Source organism: Oculina patagonica, chromosome 4 (assembly GCF_052425735.1).
Source record: "Oculina patagonica isolate OP01 chromosome 4, crgOcupat, whole genome shotgun sequence".
NCBI lineage: Eukaryota > Metazoa > Cnidaria > Anthozoa > Scleractinia > Oculinidae > Oculina > Oculina patagonica.
The window spans coordinates 52069509-52092524 of NC_135761.1; the positions used below are offsets into that span (position 1 = coordinate 52069509).

The 23016-nt window shown below is 38.0% G+C and overlaps 1 protein-coding gene and 1 long non-coding RNA gene across 2 annotated transcripts in view; both read left to right on the top strand.

The window, feature by feature from the left end:
• Positions 1–23016, top strand: part of LOC144650562 (uncharacterized) — a 65032-nt gene that overhangs the window by 16981 nt on the left and 25035 nt on the right. Inside the window, exons 25-46 of the mRNA XM_078510268.1 lie at positions 680–751; positions 1283–1384; positions 1771–1845; positions 2105–2188; positions 2295–2366; positions 2507–2575; positions 3541–3618; positions 4300–4371; positions 4595–4663; positions 5961–6032; positions 6508–6579; positions 6894–6965; positions 7394–7459; positions 7628–7699; positions 8520–8701; positions 9092–9225; positions 10082–10334; positions 10840–10906; positions 11967–12290; positions 13161–13336; positions 13985–14082; positions 14523–14693. Coding sequence (XP_078366394.1) covers positions 680–751; positions 1283–1384; positions 1771–1845; positions 2105–2188; positions 2295–2366; positions 2507–2575; positions 3541–3618; positions 4300–4371; positions 4595–4663; positions 5961–6032; positions 6508–6579; positions 6894–6965; positions 7394–7459; positions 7628–7699; positions 8520–8701; positions 9092–9225; positions 10082–10334; positions 10840–10906; positions 11967–12290; positions 13161–13336; positions 13985–14082; positions 14523–14693 — 2452 coding nt within the window. The remainder of the gene's footprint in view (positions 1–679; positions 752–1282; positions 1385–1770; positions 1846–2104; positions 2189–2294; positions 2367–2506; positions 2576–3540; positions 3619–4299; positions 4372–4594; positions 4664–5960; positions 6033–6507; positions 6580–6893; positions 6966–7393; positions 7460–7627; positions 7700–8519; positions 8702–9091; positions 9226–10081; positions 10335–10839; positions 10907–11966; positions 12291–13160; positions 13337–13984; positions 14083–14522; positions 14694–23016) is intronic.
• Positions 15823–22341, top strand: LOC144650561 (uncharacterized). Its single transcript, XR_013570140.1, has 3 exons — positions 15823–16154; positions 20577–20624; positions 21695–22341. It is a non-coding gene; the product is annotated as an uncharacterized LOC144650561 (long non-coding RNA).

A 23016-nucleotide genomic window follows, 5' to 3' on the forward strand; every position in this document is an offset into this window, starting at 1 on the left:
CCTTCCCATGATTCCCTCCGTGTTGAGCAGTCGACTCAAGACGGACTCAAAAGACGACTGGGGACGAGTCAGATTCGCCTCCCTGAAAACGATGCATACACTTTAGTGTTTCATAAATGCGTATGTTTACTAATTATTGCTTTTAAATTTGTTGAACATTTTGGACTTAGGCCTTTATGATTCTTATGTTAAAGGAGCTCGAGATTTTCTAGAGGTAGTTTTGGCGATGACAAAAGAGCCTTCAACCAAATTTTCAAAATCCAAACACTAATGGAATAAAAAAACAAACACAGGAAAAATCATACGGTTTATAAACCAGAAATTGAAGTCATCATTGTTTTATAAACTAGCCGTTTTTAATAAATGAAGCGAATATTCCAAAAAAGGTGAAGAGTCTGTCTTGCCAGCGTTTGATAAATCTCTAAAATATTTTAGCACTTTTTTCTATGCGTGCTTGGCTCATTTAAACCTATCTTACTTCCTCTCTTTTGTTTTTTGGTGACATTCATTTGAACACTGCATCTTGGTTTAGATGACTCGGACACTCGAAAACGGCTTTGCTAGTACGCGCTGAGTGCAGACATGTCGTTTTTAGTAGGTAACGCAAGTCGCTATCCTAAACAGACTAGTGCGAGGTAATGAAAAAATCACTAACAAGTTATACTTATTACTTTGCCAGGAAACTCGACAATAATCATCTCACGTCTCTTCCAAATGGCGGGGACTTCCACAACAAACAGATGAACCAGATGTAAGTTAGAATAGTGTTTTGCTTTCTTCGTATATCGCGTCAAAAATTTCCTGACCCCTCCTTTTACAAAAACATGTAGAAACGCTATAAAAGCAAACGTTTTATAATTGGACGAAACGCTGCCAAGCAATCGATCGATCAATTTATTTATTTATGTCATGCGCGGGATGAGGTTACCCTCCACAGGCTTATGTATAAAACGTATGACAATAACAAAAAGGAGTAAAAATAACAAAAAGGAATAAGGAACTAATTTAAATAAAAGTAGTATATGTAAGATATATTGCGAAATTTTAAAGCCAGTTTTTACAGGCAGTGGTATATAAACTAAGAAAAGCGTACAAGTAGAATTATTGTTAATAGTGGAGTAGACGTGTAATCTATCTTGCCTTTGGAGTTTTGTGTCACATCTGATTTGTGTTTAAAATATCATCTTCACTTTCATTAGTCATTCTAACGTTCAAACATGTATCTACAGCAAAACTACTTTCCATCGACTGATAATGTTATTTTTGTCTTTTTGTTTTACAGAGACTTTTCAAATAACAGAATAACCTCAATCGCCAACGGAACATTTGTAAACGTTCGATGCATCAGCGGTGGATGTAGTAGTTCCCACAGAGGAACAATATGGTAGGAGAAAAACTGGCACCGGTTAATCCTGAGCTTAGTTGTGCTCTTGTTTACTTGCATGCGCAAATAACGTCCAAATCAGCCCAGATAAGCCAGCATCAGGGGTAAGATTAGAGAACTGAAGACAGAGGTGGATAATAACTTTTGTTTGATTTTTTTTAGCATGTAATAGAAAGTTTTTTTAAAAGCATCTTCTGTCCATTAATGGTTTTGTCTACCAAAAGTTTCAGAACTGGTCTCTTTTTTTAAGTTTCTGTAGTTTTGCATCTGATATAATTAAAAAAGTAATAATGTTGTTCTGTATGATACATCTTAAATGTAAAGCCATTAATCTTTTAAGACAGGATTTGTGTTGTTCTTACAATGAAAACCATTTGCCTCAATAGGAATTTCCAAGAAAATGAAATCGTGTCAATTGACAGTGGCGCCTTCCAAACATTTGATGGTCAATCTTGTACTCTGTGAGTATGCCTTTTTCCTTGGAAGTAATGAACATTTGTTTGTTTGTTTGTTTTTTTTTTTGTTTTGTTTTTTCCATCACTCAGGAGCATCACCAAAACCAATGGGTCATCCGCGTGTTACGTTTGCCGTTATTGTTTTTCTTCTCTCTTCGCGTTTTCATTAACTCGTCCATTCGTGGTATTCGTTTATTAACAGCTAGCTCATTATAAATTATTTATTTCTAATAACAATCTACAATTTATTCCTCCTTGCATCAAGACAATTTGGAGGTCCAAGCCCAGGCAAAAACTTGTTGAAGAGTATTGACTCAGGCGCCTTTGACAATGTGAAGGCGTGCTACATGTGAGTATTCCTTAAGCATGAAAACATAGCACTTTTATTTGCTTTTTTATTTGCTGTCTTGGAAAAGAGAACTTCTAATCATTTTCATTGCGTTTATCCTCTTTAGCGATCTGAGATACTTGGAACTGAAAAAGATCACTTCTGAATCATTCAGGGATGTTCATGTTAGCTTTGATTTGTGAGTATACAGAAATCTACGTCAGATTTCTCCATTGTCTGTTTTTCTGCAACACAAGCACAATTACACCTGTTGTACTATTAAAACGTCTCGTGTTGCATAGACCGATGTTTGTTTTTTTTTTTTACTTGCTTCAACAGAGAAATGCAGTACAACAACATAAGAACAGTTGAAGAGAATGCATTCCTGAGGATCAACACAAGGCATCTGTAAGTGCCATTAAAGAAGCAGATTCGTACAAGCGTAAGAGACTTAGGAAAACCTTCATCAAATTTGGCATTTTCTGTGCTTGAACATTTATTGAGAGTTTCAACCCTACGTTGCGTTGACTTACAATTAAACCGGATGTTCTTTTCCTTATAACTATGCGATGTTGCGTACAAGGTTCCAATGTTTAAAGTCATGGTATCCCGTAACGTGCAGAGAAAATTTGTATTTTGAACCCTAGCCTGCGAGCAGGCTCTCTATTCGGGGGCAACGTGAATCTCCTTCTTCGAGAGCGCGGAAGGCGCGATCCCGCGAGTGCCGAAGGCGCGAGTTTCGGCGAGCGAAGCGAGCCCGCGGGCAAAATCGTTTTGCAAAGCCCGCGGGCAAAATCGTTTTGCAAAATCGTTTTGCCTGCGGGCTCGCTTCGCTCGCCGAAACTCGCGCCTTCGGCACTCGCGGGATCGCGCCTTCCGCGCTCTCGAAGAAGGAGATTCACGTTGCCCCCGAATAGAGAGCCTACTCGCAGGCTATTTGAACCCGGGTTCCCAGTTTTCACGTGGTGAGGTGGACCGGGCAGCCAAACTCAGGCTCGGGACTACCAACCCCGAGAACTACAGCCTGTTTCTTGGCGCTGGTGAATTGTGGAAAACTGTGTTAAAATGCTATTTGTCCCCATTCTATCCTCTCGAATTTCTCCGCAATCTAGGAGCTTAGAAAAGGCTACCGAACTTACCTGAAACAAAGTTAGCGTTTGGCGTGGTAGAGGTCTTGAACGGGGAAAATAACATGACCAGCGCTATACTACTTTACATTGCTTCCTTAACATAGTAATACAGACACTGTATTTGTGAATTTCTGCACCTGTACTCCATCTCTTTCAATATTGTCAGCTGAAAATAAAACAAACAGTAATCAAGTTATAGTTGTATTATCCTAAACTATTAATTCTCATTTTGCTTTATAACAGGTATCTTCAAAGTAACGCCATTCAAGCAATTACAGTGAAGATGTTTGGAGACAGTGGCTCTTTAATAAGAGCAGTGCTGTAAGGACAACTATCGTGTTACAGTGAATAAACAATTATTGAATGAGGTTTTTGTGATATCCGTAATATTCAAGGTCAAGGTAAGTGTTATCAGCCTCAGCCGGCTTACAACATTTACCTCGACCTTGATTATTCCGGGTATCACAAAACAGAATCTAATCAGTAATTGTTTTTATTATACATTGTTTTAAAGAAAATAACAACAAACGCTTTCAACACTTGTGCTAATCTCTTCTTGCGGTCCGGCTCCTGAATGTTTTTCCCCTCAAAGTGTTCGTGGAACAGTTCCTTCGCAACTTTTGTCGATCTTTTTGCGTTTTCTGAGTCTTTATCATCCAGGGAGTTTTTAATTTCTTGCTCGGTTGAAGAAGCAAATCGACTAGCCATGCTTTTACTTCGCTGTGTGCAAGATGCCACTCACCACACGCGAAGTTGAAATTGCTCTGCATTGCGCGCGCAACCTACAGATTACAGTAGGTTGCGCTGATTCCCAAAATTAGCTGTAGGCTCTTAGCCAATTAGAAGACAGATAGTGACTACAATGTATAATAATGGCTATAAAGCATCTATCATTGAAACCAATTTTACTTCTCGATATTTGTTTTCTGAGAAAATTATCTCGTAAAAAATTCGTCAATACTTCTTAGTTATCTAACGGTTTGGTATTGATCCATTTTCTAGGGACCTCTCTAAGAACGAAATTCAAACTCTCCATGAGGATTCACTGAAAGGAGTCAAAGTCAATGGACAAATGTAAGGTTTTTTAATCTTTCTATTAATGAGATAAAAACAGACATCATTGTCCAGAGAACAAATATAATTTAACCTTGTTATGTCGACAGTTACAATTGCCCATTATATGTACACACTGCCATGGCTTTCTAACGCTTAGTTTTACCATCCTCGTGTAAACTGGCATTACATTTGAATAATGTTTCGTTCACTGTGGTTAAATGCATTTGATCTTTATTTGCAGACGACTTAGAGACAATAAACTGGTTTTATTTCCCTCGAAGGCCCTGGAGAAACAAGACCCAAGAGTTCTGTAAGAGAAATAGATAAAAATAACCCGCAGACAGAGTTATTGTATTAGCTTATTGGACATTTCTTTATAAGGCAAACAATCACAACTACACAGTACAGGTCCACAACAGTTCTATAGTGCTGGAAAGCTATTTGTTTTCACTTTCCGTAATGTTTACCTATGTACGCTAGGTTAATATGAGTTTTAAGGTCGCGCAAGACCCTTGCAATGATTAGTATGTATTTATTTAAAGAGTATGCACGAACTGCCGGACGACTAAAGCCGACAACAAACGAAATATTCATGAGAATGTTTGTTTTTAAACTCTTTTGTGCAAGTGATTACTAGTAATTGTTCTCAGCTTTGTGCCACGTGCGCTGGAACATAGGGAATTATCATAATTAGATTCACAGCTTTGAATATATCACACGTTGTTGTAAACATTGATTCGGAAGGTCTTCGGAAGCCTCAAAACCTTTAATTTTGTGTCCAAGTTTTCTCCGCCGATATAGAATTTCAAGACTTGATTCGCTAGGAACATAAACTTGATGTACTCTATTGTGCTATGACTAGAGCGAATTTTTAAATTTCCTTCTCAAAATGAAGATAGCACGTTTCAAAGTTTAGATTTCACATTTTTGCTCTCTTAGAAGCCATTGACTTGTAGCAGTTTTTGAAATCGAAAACTTCGTTCTAGCCATAGCACAAAAGGGGTTATGATTTATCACTAGGCTATATAATCATTTAATTTGGTGCGCTGTTCTAGCTCAAAACTTGGACACAAAATCGCATTATCTGCAGTTAAACTTTTAAAAGCTTGTAACGTCACAGTCAACGGTCATCTCTCGGTATAAGGACAATCATGATATAATTCCATCATCCCCTAGTATCCTTGTTAAATTTTAGAGGAATCGGTGTTCAAAATGTAGTGAATTAAAGCTTTACAAGATAGCACTCCGTCAAGAAATTTGGCTAATGAATTTATTAATGAGCAAGGGTCCCGCGCGACCTTAACAGACTCTTTTACCTCAACCTGACTCCTTAAAGTTGACGTCCCATCTCAAGATCATAGCACCTTGAGGTACCACAATCTTGAGTTGCTCCATGTTTACTGATACTATACAAGGCTACCAAGTGTTCAATTCATTTTCGATGATATCAACAGTGAAACGTGTACATGCAGTTGATCTAAAGAAATTCAGTATTTGTCTCAATCGTTTTCACGTAGAATTTAGATGGTACTTTGCGAGGATAAAGATAAACTGTGTACTACTGTAGATAGTTTTCTGATCGCGTAATCTTTTTCCCTTTTTTTCAGGGAATTACGTAATAACCAGATTCCATCCATTCCCGTTGGCTGGCTGGATTCGTTTCAGAATCTCAGACATTTGTAAGATATACAGTAAATGTTTACTTATACAGTCTAACTCATCTCAGTTTTTTTAAATGAAAGAAAATTTCAAATAGCAGTTGGAATGACAGAACGGAAAAACATAGCCACAAAACTACGGAAGTGAAATTAAGGGAGCTATCTAAAAGCTGATCTCCAGTTAAAGACCGGAGATAGACAGGAGATAAGGTGGATTACCACTGACGCGTAATTTTTTACGTACGTTAACGTGCGTGAGAATATTTAGAGACAATGTAGGAACTGCTTGCGTACACGTTTACGTAAGTCGTTCATACATTGTCTCTAAAATTTTTCACGCACGGAAACGCACGGAAAAAATACGCGTCAGTGGAAATCCAGGATTAGAGATAGACAAGGGTTATGTCCCATCTGGTATAACGGTTAGTAATGCATGTGTAATGCATGATATTTTGACTGTCTTCTGCAATTAATTGTTTTTCTTTGTTCATAACAGGTTTCTTCCGGATAATCTTATCACTTCATTGGGCGCCAACTTATTTAGCAAGCTGAAAAACCTCGAAATATTGTAAGTTCGTTTAACTGGTCTGACGTCACTTGATTCGACTTGACGTGACTTAAATTGACTTGACTTAACGTGTCTTGACTTGACGTGAATTGAATTATCTTGATTATACTTCACTTGACTTTACATCCCATTCTGAAGTTGTAGCAATGTTCCTGTACAAAATCAATACAACAAAACCCAACTTTAGACATCACCGCTACTAGTTTCAGTTTATGGGATTCTGTTTACGGCGCACCATAGTTGCTTTATGTCAGCGAAACAGTTACGAAGTTCCTAAAGGGCTTTACTTTTATGTTATTGTTTGTATCTGATAGAGAATTACAAAGAAACCGCATCAGTGTGATTGAGCCAGGAGCCTTTAACGGTCTCGTCGAACTGGATCGATTGTAAGTAACAAATAATAATCACAAAATGTTTAATTGTGCTTTACAACGTTCTTAAAAAAGCTGAATGCAAAAGTAAATTTAAACAATCAGATAGAGCTGGAATATAATTGTTCCCAAAGTTGAGGATACGTTAAAAATAAGCGTCACGCGGTGAAAGGAAAGCAAAAAAGAAACTTCACGTCTTTTCTCCATGACATTTTTCTCTGTTCCCCGCGCCTTAGGTAGTCAGAGGCTCGAATTATACCTGTGATATCACAAGGCCAATAATCTTCAATTCGTAATCTTAAAGCTGCAGCAGAATTTTCATACCTCACATGAAACCATGTTGAATATCTACAATATGAACTTACTTTTTGCATAGTTTATGTGTACCTACAATCACCTTTACCAATTATTTTTTGCACTGTTTTATTCCTTGTCCGATACAGGTATTTATATAGTAACCGGATTGTGTTTTTGCCAACGTTTCCCAAACTGGACCGTCTTCGGGCTTTGTAAGTACAGTGTTTTTAGTTTAATCTGAGTGAATGATTTTAGATGAGAAGTTTCCAGACCTCCAATAAGCAATGAACTAAAAATGAATGAATGCACTTGGGAATCACGCAAGATGATTCAATGTATTCGTTTACTTCTTGAATTGCATATTCCTTTCGTTTCTCCAGGTGGCTCAAGGATAACAAAATAGAAAATCTAGGACAGGACTGTTTCAACGGACTTCCCAATCTGCAAGAACTGTAAGTATAAAATTTCACTGGATAAACTTACAGGAAACTAGGGAAAATTTACGACGATGTGAGCTATAATGTAATTGAAGTGTGACAGTGTATATCAACGGTTAGTGGTCTTGTTGTATGTAATGTAATGTCGCACAAGTATTGTAACTAGAACATAAGTGTTATGAGTCGTTTACGTGTACAGTGAAACCCCGCCTCCTCGTTGTTACGGTCACTTTTTTTGTCCCGGCGAAACGCCCATTCATTTTCTTGTAATTAAAACCTTGTAAATGCAGCCACCCCATTAATGTAGCCAACGGCCACATTCTAAAACCCCAACCTATATAATCCTTTATAATTTTACCCCGTTAATACGGCCACTCAAACCAAATACCCATTTTTCAATCGAGTCATGTTCATATTTCCATTATATTGTATATGTGCTGATTGAATCTTCATTTGTCTTTGATTACTGTGTATCTGCAGTCGGGATGTTTATTAAAAAACAGTTGTTTAGAAGTACAATTGAAGTATGCCCCAGGAGTAGACCAGTCATGAAATTTGACACAACCCCGTTAATACGGCCAAATTTTCATGACTCGTTGGTGGCGGTATTAACGGGATTCCACTGTAGCTATCAAATTGGAAGTAATCGCATTGTAAGGAAATATTGACAGTCATGCTGCCTGGTCAACCATTTTGCAACCTGTTGATACTCCAGCGCATTTTAGTTTGTCGCAGTTTTCGCAAACTCCAAGGTTCTGACGGTAAAGCTCAGTTGTCAGTGACTATCATATGAATATTACGTGACTACCATAGTGTTCCGTCTCTTCTATTGCAGCAATCTTGCAGGCTCAAACCAGTTCGCTTGTGACTGTAACGTATACGACTCTCTTGTTGTTGCCATTAACGCCTTAAGTTCCTCAAGAGCTGCTGTCTGTCGTACACCTTCACAAGTAGCTGGAGCAAAGTTCTATCCAGGAGGGTCCTACGAGGAACTTTACCGCCAACGGTTTCTCTGCAGTAAGATATTAATGTAACAAAATAATTGTTAACAAGTTTAAGATCAATATATGAAACACTACCAGTGTATTCCTTTCCAATTAAGGATAAAATTATTAATAACTCGTATTCTTCAATTCCATCCAGTTCAGCAGGGTAAAACCAACGCCCGAGACGAGTACACTGTATATATTTATTTGTAAGCTTAATTTTTACGCACAATAACACTATTTTAGGAAAAAAAAGAAAAAAAAAACAGAAAAATAGTAATTCGTTCGAAAAAAATAGGTTAGTTTGGGGGTATATATCAAATACCCGAGGCGCTGTTTGGCGGCAATATATCTAACACCTCAAATCTCTTCCAAAAACACTTTTTATACCCTTTAGCATAAAGTTCATTTTTTTTTTCAGATCCTGTCAACGTGTCGGCATCAGCGCCTGGTGATTTTCTGTTGAATGTCACGTGGGACAGGCCTCATGAACTTCATTCGTTTATAAACTTCACACAGAACACGACAACGCTCAGCACATGGGATGCTGTCAAGGTGATACTGAACGCCTTTTATTTAGAGCAGTTTTCAATTGAGTGTCGTAAAACCAAAACCAAAGTAATTACTCTGGCCAATCACAAAGGACACAGACAATCCAGTGAACCAATCAAAACTCGAAAAAAATACATGTAGCTGTCAACGAATCGCGGGAAAACGTGCGCGAGCGAGTCACGATTGGTTTTGGTTTTACTCCTGATTGGCCGAGAAAGTGGCGCGAAATTTTTAAACCAATCACTAAGCGTAGTGAACGCAAAACCAAAGCAAACGCAAATTACTTTCGACACTCAAGTGAAAACCGCTCTATCTATAAACAATCTGTGTCCTTACACTCGTTACACAAATCCTGTGAAAGTATGGAACTATTTTTTTGTGCCGGCGTTAAAATGTATATCTTCCTCGAGAGAAACTTATTTTTCTGCAGATCCTGTTCAACATTCAAGTCCTTTCTTGCACAATTATCACTTATTATTCAATTATATTCATGCGTATTTCTTGTTTTTCCTTCTATCTTGTCTTTCACAGCTTATACTGAAGATTCCAATTTTTATAGTTAAAATTATTTGTGCTTCCAAGTTTGGTTGATGAATTCCAACCTCGTAACCAGAGTCTGCGTTCTCCCTGACCAGCGTTAGAGAAACGAGCGCTTGGAAATCCCAATCTCGTCTCCAGAGGCTGCGATACTTCTTTTTGCCAGCACCAACAATCGAGGCTATGAGCTTTTATTGTTTTATAAAACCAATCAAAATCAACCGTCTGATAAATACAAGGTAGTGAGAATGCGTACCCCAACATTGTTACGCTTACTGTGCTTGAGAGAAACTCATCACGTTCCCTTTTTTGCTCATTTTAGATAAAAAGTGTGAAGTACTCTGTGACGTGTTTAAGCGACGATGCTCCAACCTTGACAGGCACTTCAACAAAGGAGTTCCTATTGTTCACACGAGCTGACGGCGTGCGGGCTGGGACCGACTATACTTGCCACCTGACCATGACAGTATCTGCCTATAACGGGACGTTCCTTGGAGGGGGACCCTTGGGATCTTTGTGGACCAGGACGACGCCAAAAAGCGAAGAAACCTCGGTTACTACCGTAGAGGGCAAAGGTTACTGAAGTTAAATTTTATGAGTTTATTTAATAAGAGGTCTGGTACGTAATGCAAAACAATCATTATTCCGAGAACTTCATATGTTTGTTAATGACATTCACTACAGAAATTGTATTACAATCACACCAGCTAAACATGTTTTGTTTAATCCTGTTTAACAAAATGGAAATGTCTAAGAGTAAACTGAAACACTGAATTTTACAAAGGGTTCATGTAAGCTCTAATTTGTTCTTTCACTTTGTGCTAAATTTAAGTCGACAAGTCACCCTAGAGGGAGAGGGTGATGGAGGTGCGCACTCCCCCCCCCCCCCTCGAGGTGACCTGCGGCTTTCTAATACAACTGGTATTCGGCCAAAATAAACTCCATTCCTTAGTGGTGCACCCCTCATGGGTGATGGCCCCTGTTTTAAACCGTATTTAACTATACAGCTTTTAAAAGTGTTCCAGCTTTAGTGCAAGTGGGGTATCAGCTTACAGGATATTCGTATTTCTAACATTTTAGCTCCAGTAACCAACACGACTGCCAATAAGACAAACTATTTCTTGGATGTTACTTTCTACGATTTCAGGTAATTAATAAATAATGAACTATTTTAACCCTATTCAGACCGGGCTTTTTTGGACCTTCTCAGACCGGGGGGGGGGCTTCGGAAGCCCCCCCTATCTAACTTTCAGAATATTTAAGCAATCACAATGAAACTTATAGGATGTATTGTATGTCCGAAAATCTTTCTTTTGGTATATGTCACGTGATATGGTGACGTCACATCACGTGACAATTACATCATGATGTCAAAACAGCCGCCATCTTGGATCCGCCATCTTGGATTTCAAATTTTTTCCAAAATGCCCGAAAACCACCCAAAATTATTGCAAAGTACTCAAAATCAATAAAAAATGTGCTTTAAACCCGTAAAAATGTAAAAATAATTCCATTTAAGTTGATTTTTATTGACAGAAACACGCAAAATTACAAATTTGGGAAAACATGCCTGTCAAAATGACGTTGCCATGGTAATGTCAAGTTCATGACACATCATCCAACCCTACCAAATTGTTGCCATATAAATTTTAGGAAAACTCAGAAAGGTTGGGAGCGTTTGATTTAATCTTAAAAAAGTTATAAAAGTTCAAAGTCAGCGCGGGCCTCAAAAGCCCCCCCCCCCCCCGGTCTGAATAGGGTTAAGTTTTCATATTAATCGGCTATTATGGATTTTTATTAGAAATGCCTGAACCTTTAAAAAAAGATGGTGGCGTAAACAATTCTCTTTTAAGATTTTAAGTCGCGTGTTTCATGAAAAGGCTACAGCTCAGAAAGTCATTTTTATCTGTCATCCATAAATAATCGATATCCTGCGATATCGGTAGGTTGTTAAGATTCGTCCGAAGTCTTGCAAAGCACCGTGTGGCCACATGAAGTTTTTCTTGCTGTTAAATGCATTACGTTGACAATTTATTGACTAATCAAACAATTATCCTGCTCAATCTTGCGGAATATCGTCTTTAACAAACCCGGTCTACGGCCTCGTCGGCTAAGTATCAGACGATTTTGTAGGATAATTTCTAATTACAGCATTCAATTGTTAGTCCTTCATTGCATGATTTATTGCTTCCATGCTTGTTCTTTAGAGCTGCTGACGGTGACTTTGTAGGAATCCCCAGTAATTACCGTGAAATGTACAACAGCCCAAGATACATCGCAAGCCCGTATACCAGTTGGCTAGCGGTATCTTCAAACCCAACTGGAGACAGCTTCTCTGATTGGTTCAGAGCCGAGTCATTAAGAAACCAGCATTATGAAGGGAGCCTGCAACTAAAGAAACAGTGGGAAACAGATTCTAATGGCAATCCAGTGTTTCGGTATTTTAATGACAAATTCTTCCCAGTCGATGGCCGTGGATGGGGAGCAGAAGGACAGAGGGATTGTTACACTAATGCACTGAGGAATTATGGGTATGTAGCAATGTACGGGCACAACATGAATGCAAACCTTTGCTCTATAATAGTTTGTCTGAATCGCTTCTTTGATCAGAATAATAAAAGAATATAGTTAGGCCATAAAAAATAAAATAATAAATAATAACTTTATTTAAGTGTCGATGTCTTTAGCACTGTTGTGCTAATGGGGGACACTGTAAACAGAACAGAATGACCAGTTGGGAGCGTAGAGGAGTTGAATTTGGGGCCACCGAGGACAAATCCATCTAGTGGCAGGGAGGAGGATTTCAAACCCGGGGCCTGGGTATTACAAGTCCAGCGCCCTTGGTCACTTGGCCACGCCGCGTCAAAACGCCAAAGTACTCCATATAACATGAGTGAATCGTGCCAAGAAACGCTGTTAGCTTAACGACTAACATACAGCAGGTAACCAAAAATTAGACCGTGGGTGCACAAGAACAACAACAGTCCGCAATTTTGCTACAACTTGAAGAAGGACAGTAAAACTGCCCGAAATGTCGTATTTTGAAACAATTATAACCTCAGAGAATCAAGTTTTTTTTTAACAAGTTTTTAAGGGAAAAGCCCTGGAAACGAGGTTGGTTTTGCTCTTTAACCATTACTTAAACTAGAAATATTGCAAAGCCTTATACAATTTCTTAATGCAGCCTAAGATTATTGGATAACAGGAAAAATAGCATGTTTTCCAGAGTATAAAATACACAAAAAACATTAACAAATACAAAAATATCAAAATTGCGAGTTGTGCTGCCCACAAACAATCCAGTTATTTTACACTTGAAAAGTGTACAAAAACACTCCATGTATATTTGAAACATTTATAGTGAAAAACTTTCGAAAATGCTAACTCAATATTTCTCTTAGATTCACTGCAGCTGTTCGCACGTCGTTCAACTTCTCTGGTCAGGAAAATATGGCTTTTGCTGGTGGTGAAGAATTATGGGTATTCATCAATGGCCAGTTAGCAATGCAGGTTTTTAACAATCCTTTGAACAGCACGATTCCGTGTGCGACAATCAACTTATCTCCCGCCCTGAAAGGTTAGTTAACTGCTCTTTCGTGCGATTCTACTCGTGAGACAAACGAATAAACGTTCATTACCTATCTTACACCACGATGAACAATATTCACATCTTTAATGACAATTTGTCCAATGTACTCAAAAAGTGGCAAGTGTCTCAACACTTTAGGTGCTCATTGTTGTTTTTAGTTGAAAGAGTCAGGAAAGAGATCAGCAAACAAGCCACGAAAGACTATCGGTACCTTTGCAACGAGCAAGCGGGTGACTGACTACACAAGCTGGACATTTCCTCTAGGACACATGTTTCCTTAACAAGGCCTGCTGAGCAAACACTCGAGAAAGTTTAAGAAAATTTAAAAGTTTACAGAATAACATGGATAATTACTTTCGAATTCTTGTAGACTCTCTCGAGTTTTTTGCTTCAGACTATTTGTACAGAAAAGCGGTCGTTTTCTTTTCTAAAAGATGCAATAAGAAATCATAACTAGCCTTCTGCAAAACGGCTAAACTACTAATCAAATTAAAGCACCGCGTTAAAAGATTTTAATTTCATAACATAATAAAACATTCCAATTGCCCAGTATAGACGTAGCAAGGTCAAATTTTGACCAATGACATAACAGAAGTGATCATAGCGGTTTCCTTGACACTTTTCTTTGTCTTAAAGGTGAAAGTGAACTCGTTCCTAAGCATGGAGTAGTTGTTGGAGGGAAGTGTCAAGAGTCAGGATTCCTGACATCTCAAGCATTCAACATGACTTTAAGAGTAGGTTGATAATATTGTTATCAACTATTTCAAAAGTTCAGGCATTGCTTCTGTAGTTCTGCTCTATAGGTCCCTGTTCAAACGCCACTCAATTTGAGTTAACTTCAATAGGCCTTATCACAGTTCACGATCTTGACAAGTAGAAATTACAGTGTTTGTATGGGAATCCGACGGCAAATATCTTAAACACTTAAACAAAAATTGAATTCTGGACAACTTATGAAATGTAAAGTTAAGAAACTAGGCAAAAGTTTTTATTCGCCGAGTATGAAAGATGTAGCTGGGCTAGAAAGCGTCCAATTACGTTTTTAATTTTTCCATACATTTGTCTATAATTTTTCCCGTGAACCACCTCAATCGGTTTGCCTACTCGTCAAAATGGCGTCGAAAACCGTGATAAGGTCTATTAAAGTTAGCTTTTTTTCTACTTGTCTTCCCAGGTGGGTGAGCCGTACCATCTGAACGTCTTTGTAGCTGAGCGATTTAAGTGTGACTCCAATCTGCTAGTACAAACCAGCGGAGTTCAATTTGTTCGACAGTGGGAACAAAACCGTCCTGTTGACTACATATCTGATATCAGTGAAAATCTACATATTGGTGCTTTAGTTCAGGTATTATATTGTAGCCAGTTCACACCTTTAAACTGCAAATAAGAATTTAAATGTTTGAGACATCACTGGACTTATTTATGTTTAGTGGGACTTGAATCAAATCTAAGGTGTCTTACCCAAGACCTGCTCCCGTCCGGTCTCGTAGCTCAGTCGATAGAGCAACGGTGATCTAATCTGGCGTTCGTGGGTTCGAATCTTTCCTGGTTTTCCATTTCACTCTGTCTCTCGCAGCAGGGGCATTTTCTTTCTAGGTGGCAAAACCCATCTTCTGCCTTTCTCCGTCTACAGTTCTCCATGTCTCTTTAGGTCGCCCTCGGCTCTTATTTCCCTCTGGTGCCCCTTTTCTTCATGTGGCTAACGCTTAGAAAGAAATCCCGGGTTTTTCAGCACTTAAAATTACATTAGACTTAAAGGGGCACTGTCACGAGCTTCACTTCAAATCTTCAGGAGCCCAAAATTCGTATGGAAACCCTCAAATAGTGGTCTAGTATTGTTAAAAATTACTATGCTAGTGCACTGAAGCTATAAACAAGTAATATCATTGTGATGCCATCAGGAAACTTTAGATCTTATCTTGAAAAAGTCAGGCTGATTTGTCCAAGTTCTGCCCATTTGACTAAAAAAAAAGCTTAAAACTTACAACGGCTCCCCTCTTCCTTTAATAATTTACTTGTATCTTTATCTTTATCTTGATGTTCTAGGCGCATTTCGTGTACGAGCTAAAGTGTCTCGCCAATTTTAGTACTTTTTCCTGAAAAGCAGAAAAATCCCCGTGACAGCACAGGGCGCCCAGACAAACTGTTTGTGTATGGCCTGTGCACATTTACATTTTTATAGCGGAGCTCCACGCGCCGAAGGCGCGTAGCGTAGCTCCATTGGTAACATGCGTGTACAAGGGAACAGACAGGGCAAATGGTATCAAATTTTGTTGTCGCGTACGTACGTCCGTACGCACGGATTAGGCCTGGGAACGAGCTAGGCTCCGGTGGCAACCCGCGTCTTTTGGCGGGAAAAATCATTACTTAGCAAAAAAGTTTTTTAAAAACGATTTCTACTCAGCTAAGCTTTATATAGTAGGAAGTTTTAAACGCGAGGAAAAAAAATCATTCTTAGCTCTTGTTGACAATGTTAGAATTACATGAAGGAGAGACTAACTTGAGGAAGTCCGCTGTGTGAAAAGTCAGGAAACAATCTCACAGCATGCCGATTTACCAAGCGTACGCATGAGTTCACTACTAAGCATGAAGACTCCTCGATTGAAAAGCACACGAAGAACTCAGTTTTAAAGACAGTTTATTACAGATACATTATTTCTGGATATATTCCTCGTTTCACCCGCGATGACAACCATAGTTAGTAGAGGAGTAAAGATTGTGGCCGATCGAAATGGAAAATCTTCCAAGCTTCTTGGTGAGTTTGAAGCAAAGACGGTCAAAGACAACATTCCTTTACGAAAACAAGGTGAGCTATTGATGTTCATTTTTTAACAGATTAGAAAAGTCTTTGGTATTTAGATTAACCAGCATTCAACCTAATACATCATTTTTAAACGAAGCTGGGTTCTAGCTCTCAGTCGTGTACCGGTATGTCAAACAAGGACATAGACTTTATAATGAACTGAAATTCGTTTTGTCTTAAACACGAGTTGTATTCAAAGCATACCTTACTTCTGGTTTTTCCTATCCGCGTTAATTTGTTTATTCTGTAGTTAAATCACCGAAGTAGGAAGAACACACCACTTTTAAACGTTGGAAAGAGTACAGAACAAGTAGAGAACAAAATTTACATGAAAATTTGTAAGAATGTGGTCGAGTCAGATGCAATACAGTATGGGGCCCAGTTCTCGGCCACTATAGACGTAAACTAGTATTTCTTTTCTCAGAATAACCAAAGAAACTTGAAATTTCTCCCAGAGCTTTCTACATTATTCAGCTTTTTGGTGTAAAGCTATCGACCGGTTTATAATTAATTATCCCGAACAATAATAAAAATAAAATCTCCTTTTGTGGGCCCAGTTCTCGGCCACGCGGCCCAGGTCTCGGCCACCAAAAAGCTTATGCGTAATTTCCGTATAAAAAGGCTCAATTAATTTTCACAGTCATAAAATCACTCTGTAAACTTATTTATGTTATATCGATCGCAAATTATTTTTATGAGGCTTTTTGCAGGTTCTTGCAAAACCGCAGAATTGTGTTGTGTGACCAATGCATTTAGATGGTTTACTTTGCAGTGGAAGGGTCTTGAAAGAGTTAGGTGTTGTAGAAATAATAAACAAGACAAGAGTTAGCTCAAAACTTAAACTAATTGAACTTTATTTTTAAAACATTTCTTTCTTTTATTCTGGCTGCAGTAGATGAAATTATATTAAAAACCAAGCGCTAAGCTGTGATAGCGAGCAGGGTGGCCGAGAACTGGCAAATAAGCAAAAGTCGCACGGAAAAATTCCGAAGTAAATTAAGACCAACAAAATACAAAGAATCAACAAAAAGTTTTGCATCCAAGAATTTCAAGGAGCCGTAAACAAACAAGATTTCGGGAAAACAAATTAACCTACCTCCGCGTAAACTCGACGTGTGAGCTTTCTATAGCGTGTTGAAGGATCAAACTAATGATACTTAGAGCACAAGAATCAGTCTATCGCAAATGTAAATCTATCGCTGGATGTAAATAACTTTTTGTTTTAATTCAACTGAGGCGTGAAAAAACGCGTTGAACACAAAGTGGCAGAGAACTGGACCCGGCCGAGAACTGGGCCCCATACTGTATAGGGGACATTGCTAGCTGAGAGTCTTAGCGAAATATAGTTTCTCCATGACCTCTGTTCTTTTTCACTGAGAACTTTGCGTAGTCTTCCTTATTTTAGTTTTTATATTTTTATCATATGAATGTTATGAGTGAAAACGTTTTGTGAAAGTTTTGTATTTCTTATCTGATTTTACAGCCTTTCTCAGAATAAATTGATTAGTTTTTTCATATTTTTATAACTTACCGTATTTAATTGATTAAACGCCTCCCTCGAATGAGCGCTACATATTAGAACAGAAATATTAATAAACGTCGCCCTCAAATAAACGCCGCATCATGATGATGCAGCATTCATTCGAATAACAGACTCGGAAAGCAAATGCAGTAATAATCAAGCTTGAGCAGGCCAAAAAAAAATTTTTCTTGATTGTAACAAGGTTTTAAGGTATTGAAATTGACTTTTCAGGCATGCACTAAAACATGTTTCTGTTTTTTTTTTTTAAATTTAAATGTTCAGTTACCATACTATTGTTTACAAGAAATAAATTGAATTTTAAATGAACGCCGCCCTCGTATAAACGCTTTCCTCTAATAAACGCCGCACTCGAATCACGAAAAATTAAATAAACGCCGTGGCGTTTAATCGAATAAATATGGTACATAAAAGAATATAGCACAGATTCTAAAATTTTATGCGAAAGATCATGAAATTTTCTTAAGTTATAACAACCAAGCTGATCCTGAAGTTATAATGTAGGATAAGGGCTTGGAAAAAAATAAATTCCAGATTGCCCTGTGGTTAACAAGCAGCTCTCAAATTTTGCTTGCCTAGGACTGTGCATATTATGTTTCTTAGTAAATTGACTGTATAATTTACATGTAGACGACTTGCCTGGGCCTTTTAACCTAAATTACGCAAACAGGCACGAAAAATTAATTCTTGACAGAAAAATCTACTTGCCCCAGATAATCAGAGGGTACTTTTTTAGCCCTGTGGCTATCATAGGCGTACGGGCACCTTCGGACCTGGGGGGCGGAGTCCTTGTTGCCCGAAAAAAATGGCATGAGTTGAAAGCCGAATAAACAGGCATACGAAATGGGCAACAGAACGTGCATTAAATTAATCTCGTGACATTGCCCAAAGATGTCAATGCACTGAATCTTCGGAAATTTTTATTTTTTCACTCTAGTTCAGCAAAAATAAAAGTATTTTTGGGAGGCAATTTACATTGTTTTTCCCCCACTTGAAAGTTATTTAAAATGCGTGAAACATTTAGAAGATTATTATTATTTTTTTATTATTATTATTATTATTATTATTATTATTATTATTATGCTGTAAAGCTCAGGTACGACTGTAAAGCTCAGGTACGACTGGGAAATTGACGACAAGCCGACAGTGTGCGTGTGTGGTGACGCCTTTACAATCGATCATGCAATGATTTGTAGGAGAGGCGGATTCATAATTCAGCGCCATAATGAACTCCGTGACCTCGAGGCTGACTTGCTTAAGATGGTCTGCAATGATGTCGAAATAGAGCCCGTCCTTCAAGAGCTGACTGGAGAGAGGCTACCAAGCGGCGCTAACACAACGCCAGATGCTCGCCTAGATATACATGCCCGGGGGTTTTGGGAGAAGCAGAGATCCGCGTTCTTTGATGTGAGGGTGTGTCACCCCAACGCGGATTCCTACAAGGACCAAACCCCCAAGCAGATATACCGTAACCATGAGAATGAGAAGAAGAGGGCTTACGCAGACAGGGTTCTTCAAGTAGAAAGGGAACTTTCACTCCATTGGTGTTTACATCCACCGGAGGAATGGGCGAGGAGTGCAAGAGGTATCACAGTAGGCTTGCAGAATTAATCGCCGCAAAGAAAGGGGAGGATTACGCAACAACGGTGTCTTGGATCAGATCAAAAGTCTCATTTGCGATCCTCCGATCCGCCTTAATCTGCCTAAGGGGATCAAGAACTGTAAAGAGAAACAGGAACATTGACATTTATGATATGGACTTTCAAGTAGAGAATTCTCGTACTGCAATTAGATCGAATATTTTTTTAATATATAGTTCTTCTTTTATTATTGCTCTCGAAGTCGCTTTTACTATTTTTCTACATTTTTAAAGACACTTTTTTATTATTATGTAAATAATATTTTATATATAAAGTTCTTATTCGAATAGTCAAAATTTTTAAAATTTAATAAAGTTTTTATTTAATTTTTAAATTTTTTTATATTAACGGGTTGAAACATATTGTTGAAAGTTTTGAGCTCATTTGAGTCAAAAGCATTACCTTCCTTACATTTGTAACCGTATCGCAGCTTTGTTTTTGGGTCCACCGTCCACCGCTCGCAAACGTTCAAGCTATGGAAAAGCTGATTGCAGCCGAATCGTGCAGAATTTGCGAGAAAATTGAATATGATTATAGCAATTTGCAAGAGGAAACGAAGGCAGATTAATGAGAAATTTTGACTTTTGAACCACAAAGTTCGGTATATTTCCAATATTTTTTTCTGTTGATATAATTCGTTTTGATTGTAATTTTGAGATTTGTCTATTTTTTCTCTGTTTGTTGCCCGAATTCTTAGCGTTTTGCCCGAAAATTTTTGGCACTAGGGGGGCTGCAGCCCCCCTCGCCCCCCCCCCGCCTCGTACGCCTATGGTGGCTATGAGCATTGCTTTCTGGAAGGTTGCACATGACTCGTACAATTCTTTAAGCCTTTCAAAGTTTTCCAACTTAAAGCAGTGACTAAATCAAATATTTTTGCCAATTTTTTTCTACAAGAGAAGTAGGATTAGTTTTTGATCGTGAAAAAAATAAGTTCAAAATGGGCCTGTCCGCGATGACTCGAGGATTATATAATTAAAAGTAAATAATATATACATGTATTATTTATTTACATGTACAACAAGTTTTTTGAGGTCAATTTCAGTGAGAAGTATTTATGGAGGGTGTAAGATGTAGTTTGAAGTTATCATTTATTTTGGTAAATCTGTTGTCTTTCTAAAACTTGCTGTTAGGATTTCCATACTTTTTGCCAGGATACTTTTTTCCATACTTTTTTCCATACTTTTTGCCAGGATGCAAGTTTTAAAGAATTTTACAGGTTTTTGATATGTATAAATTTTTTTTCAGTGCAGGGAAAACAGTCAAGGGGTGCAGTTAGTGAAATTGGTGATGCAGGTAATCATTACCTAAGTGTCAGCTTATACCTTTCTTTAGCTAGATATTAAAGAAGCTCCATGACACATTAGTGCATGAAACTTGTTTTTCAAGTGTAAAACTTTTGGGTGTGAAAAATGGTATGCGTTTTAACCCCTTGGTAAGTTTACATTGTATATTTCCCTAAAATCCTCGTTCAATTGAGGAATTTAATATACACAATTTATATGTAACAGCACATGTACATAAAATGTTTTTATTGTTCAAGTAAAATGTTTTCGTTGTTCATACAATGCACCCCTCCCCAACCGTGGAGGAGGGGTATGAGGGCAAAGAACCAACAAGATCTGCTACCTGACGCGACAAAATACCGGAATACTTGTAATGATTTTGTGGGAGAAGTGCAAATTGACCTTTGTTTTGAATTCCTTTTGTTAATACCTTAATTAAACCTTAATAGCTAATAAGCTCAAGCCCTAACTTAACATAAATTGTCTTGTTGTGGTACCAGGCAAATGTAGAAATAGAACTTAAACTCAGCTGAAATTTTTTCGTGAACACAAAGACTTAGTAAAATTTTAGAGCTGTTTAGGCCAGAAAAGCCAGCTGGGCTTGTTGATGAACCGGCTAAGTGTTTTCTTAGCTACATCCCTGATAAAAGTTTTAGGGAGAATATGTAAGCTTTCCTGGACTTAATCACAGTACTTTCAACAGCACCTGTCAGAGATAAATAATTATAAGAGTCTCAAAAGACACATCATTTTGTAGGGAACTCTTGAATTAAGCCGGTGTTTCACACCCCAAAACATTCATCAAAGCCTCGCCATGTGCCGGGTCTTTTTGATAGCACTATTAGTGTCTTCAGTAGGTAAAAAAAGGTTTTGCTGACACACTCACTCTGAAAGGACTTTTTGGTTCTAAACATACATGTATCCCCCAACACATTCCCTGGCCCATGCAAAAATTGGAAAAATAACTCTCTTTTTTATGTATCTGTATAATGTTCTGAATAAATTCAATTAAAATTATAAATATTCATTTGATGTCAATGATCATCAACAAAATGGTATCTGTTATTTTCCCTTTTTCAGGGTTAACACGAGTAGCAGAATTTCCACAGAGAGTTGCAGACACACACAGAGAGAGATAAATGAACAATCAGAATATATTATTTCTTCATTGCATGTACAACTAATACTTATGTACTCTGTGTGAAATACAATTTATGTGGTCAGGTGTAATTTTAAAGTTAATGAAATAGAGCCAGATAAGGCTCATCCATGTACGTATTTCTTAAGGGATCTCTGCCAACACAATATAAAAATTATCCGGCTACCCAAACATTTGTGGGAGGTTTGGTGACCTAATGGTTATTGTGCTGGACTCCGGATCGAGCGGTCCGGGTTCGAGACCTAGCCCGGGCACTACGTTGCGTTCTTAGGCAAGACACTTTACTCTCATAGTTCTTCTCTTCACCCAGGTGTATAAATGGGTACCGGCTTATTTACTGCTGGGGGAGGGGGGGGGGTTAACCCTGCGATGGACTAGCATCCCATCCAGGGGGAGTAGAAATACTCCTAGCCGCTTAATAATGCTGCAGAAACCTGGTTATGCTCCAGCCTGATGAGCCACTTGGCTCAACAGCAGGCTTTACCTACCCAAACATTTAATTCCCAGTGCCCACACTGTGAAGAACAGTAATCATGATAATGAGACACACAGTTCATCAATCTCTAAATTAATCTCACATGTTGCAAATTTACAATAATAACTGATAAAATATATGTTGTTCATAGGCAAATTTTTACTTCACCAAAACCGAACTCAGTCATTAAATAATAAAACATTAAACACAGCTGTTTTGTTTTGTGGGTGTGTCTCACAGATTAGTTATTTGTTGTTATTTATAGTATCGGGAAATAATACTGTCACTGTTCCAATAGGGCCCCCGTTTGAGGGGGGGGGGGGGGTGGGACAAGCTACATGCAAAACTTTCCAGTTGTATGCTATGTACAGCTATAACATACCAGTTATGGTGGGTGTATGGATATTTTCTAGAGCAACGCTTTCTTTGTTCTAGTTTCTCTTTGAGAGTTTATATATCTTTGGGAGGTTATGCACAAACTGCTAGATGATCATCCTCTTTTGATTGATCAACTATTTTTACTTTTATTTCGTGCTGTTGTTCATGGTGAAAAACAATACATAATATATATAAAGAAAATAACACGAATAAAAAATCATTCTAAAAAAAATGTAAAGGGCATATAACCGGGGAGCTCCGCTTTTAGGCTTGCCTAAATCTATATATTAGAGAATGTATGGAATTTACCGAATGGTTTGTAAAATTGCGTAAAATGGTGCAAAACATTAACAAATTTGTGCTGAATAAAGTGTTAAGTTTCCTACCTTT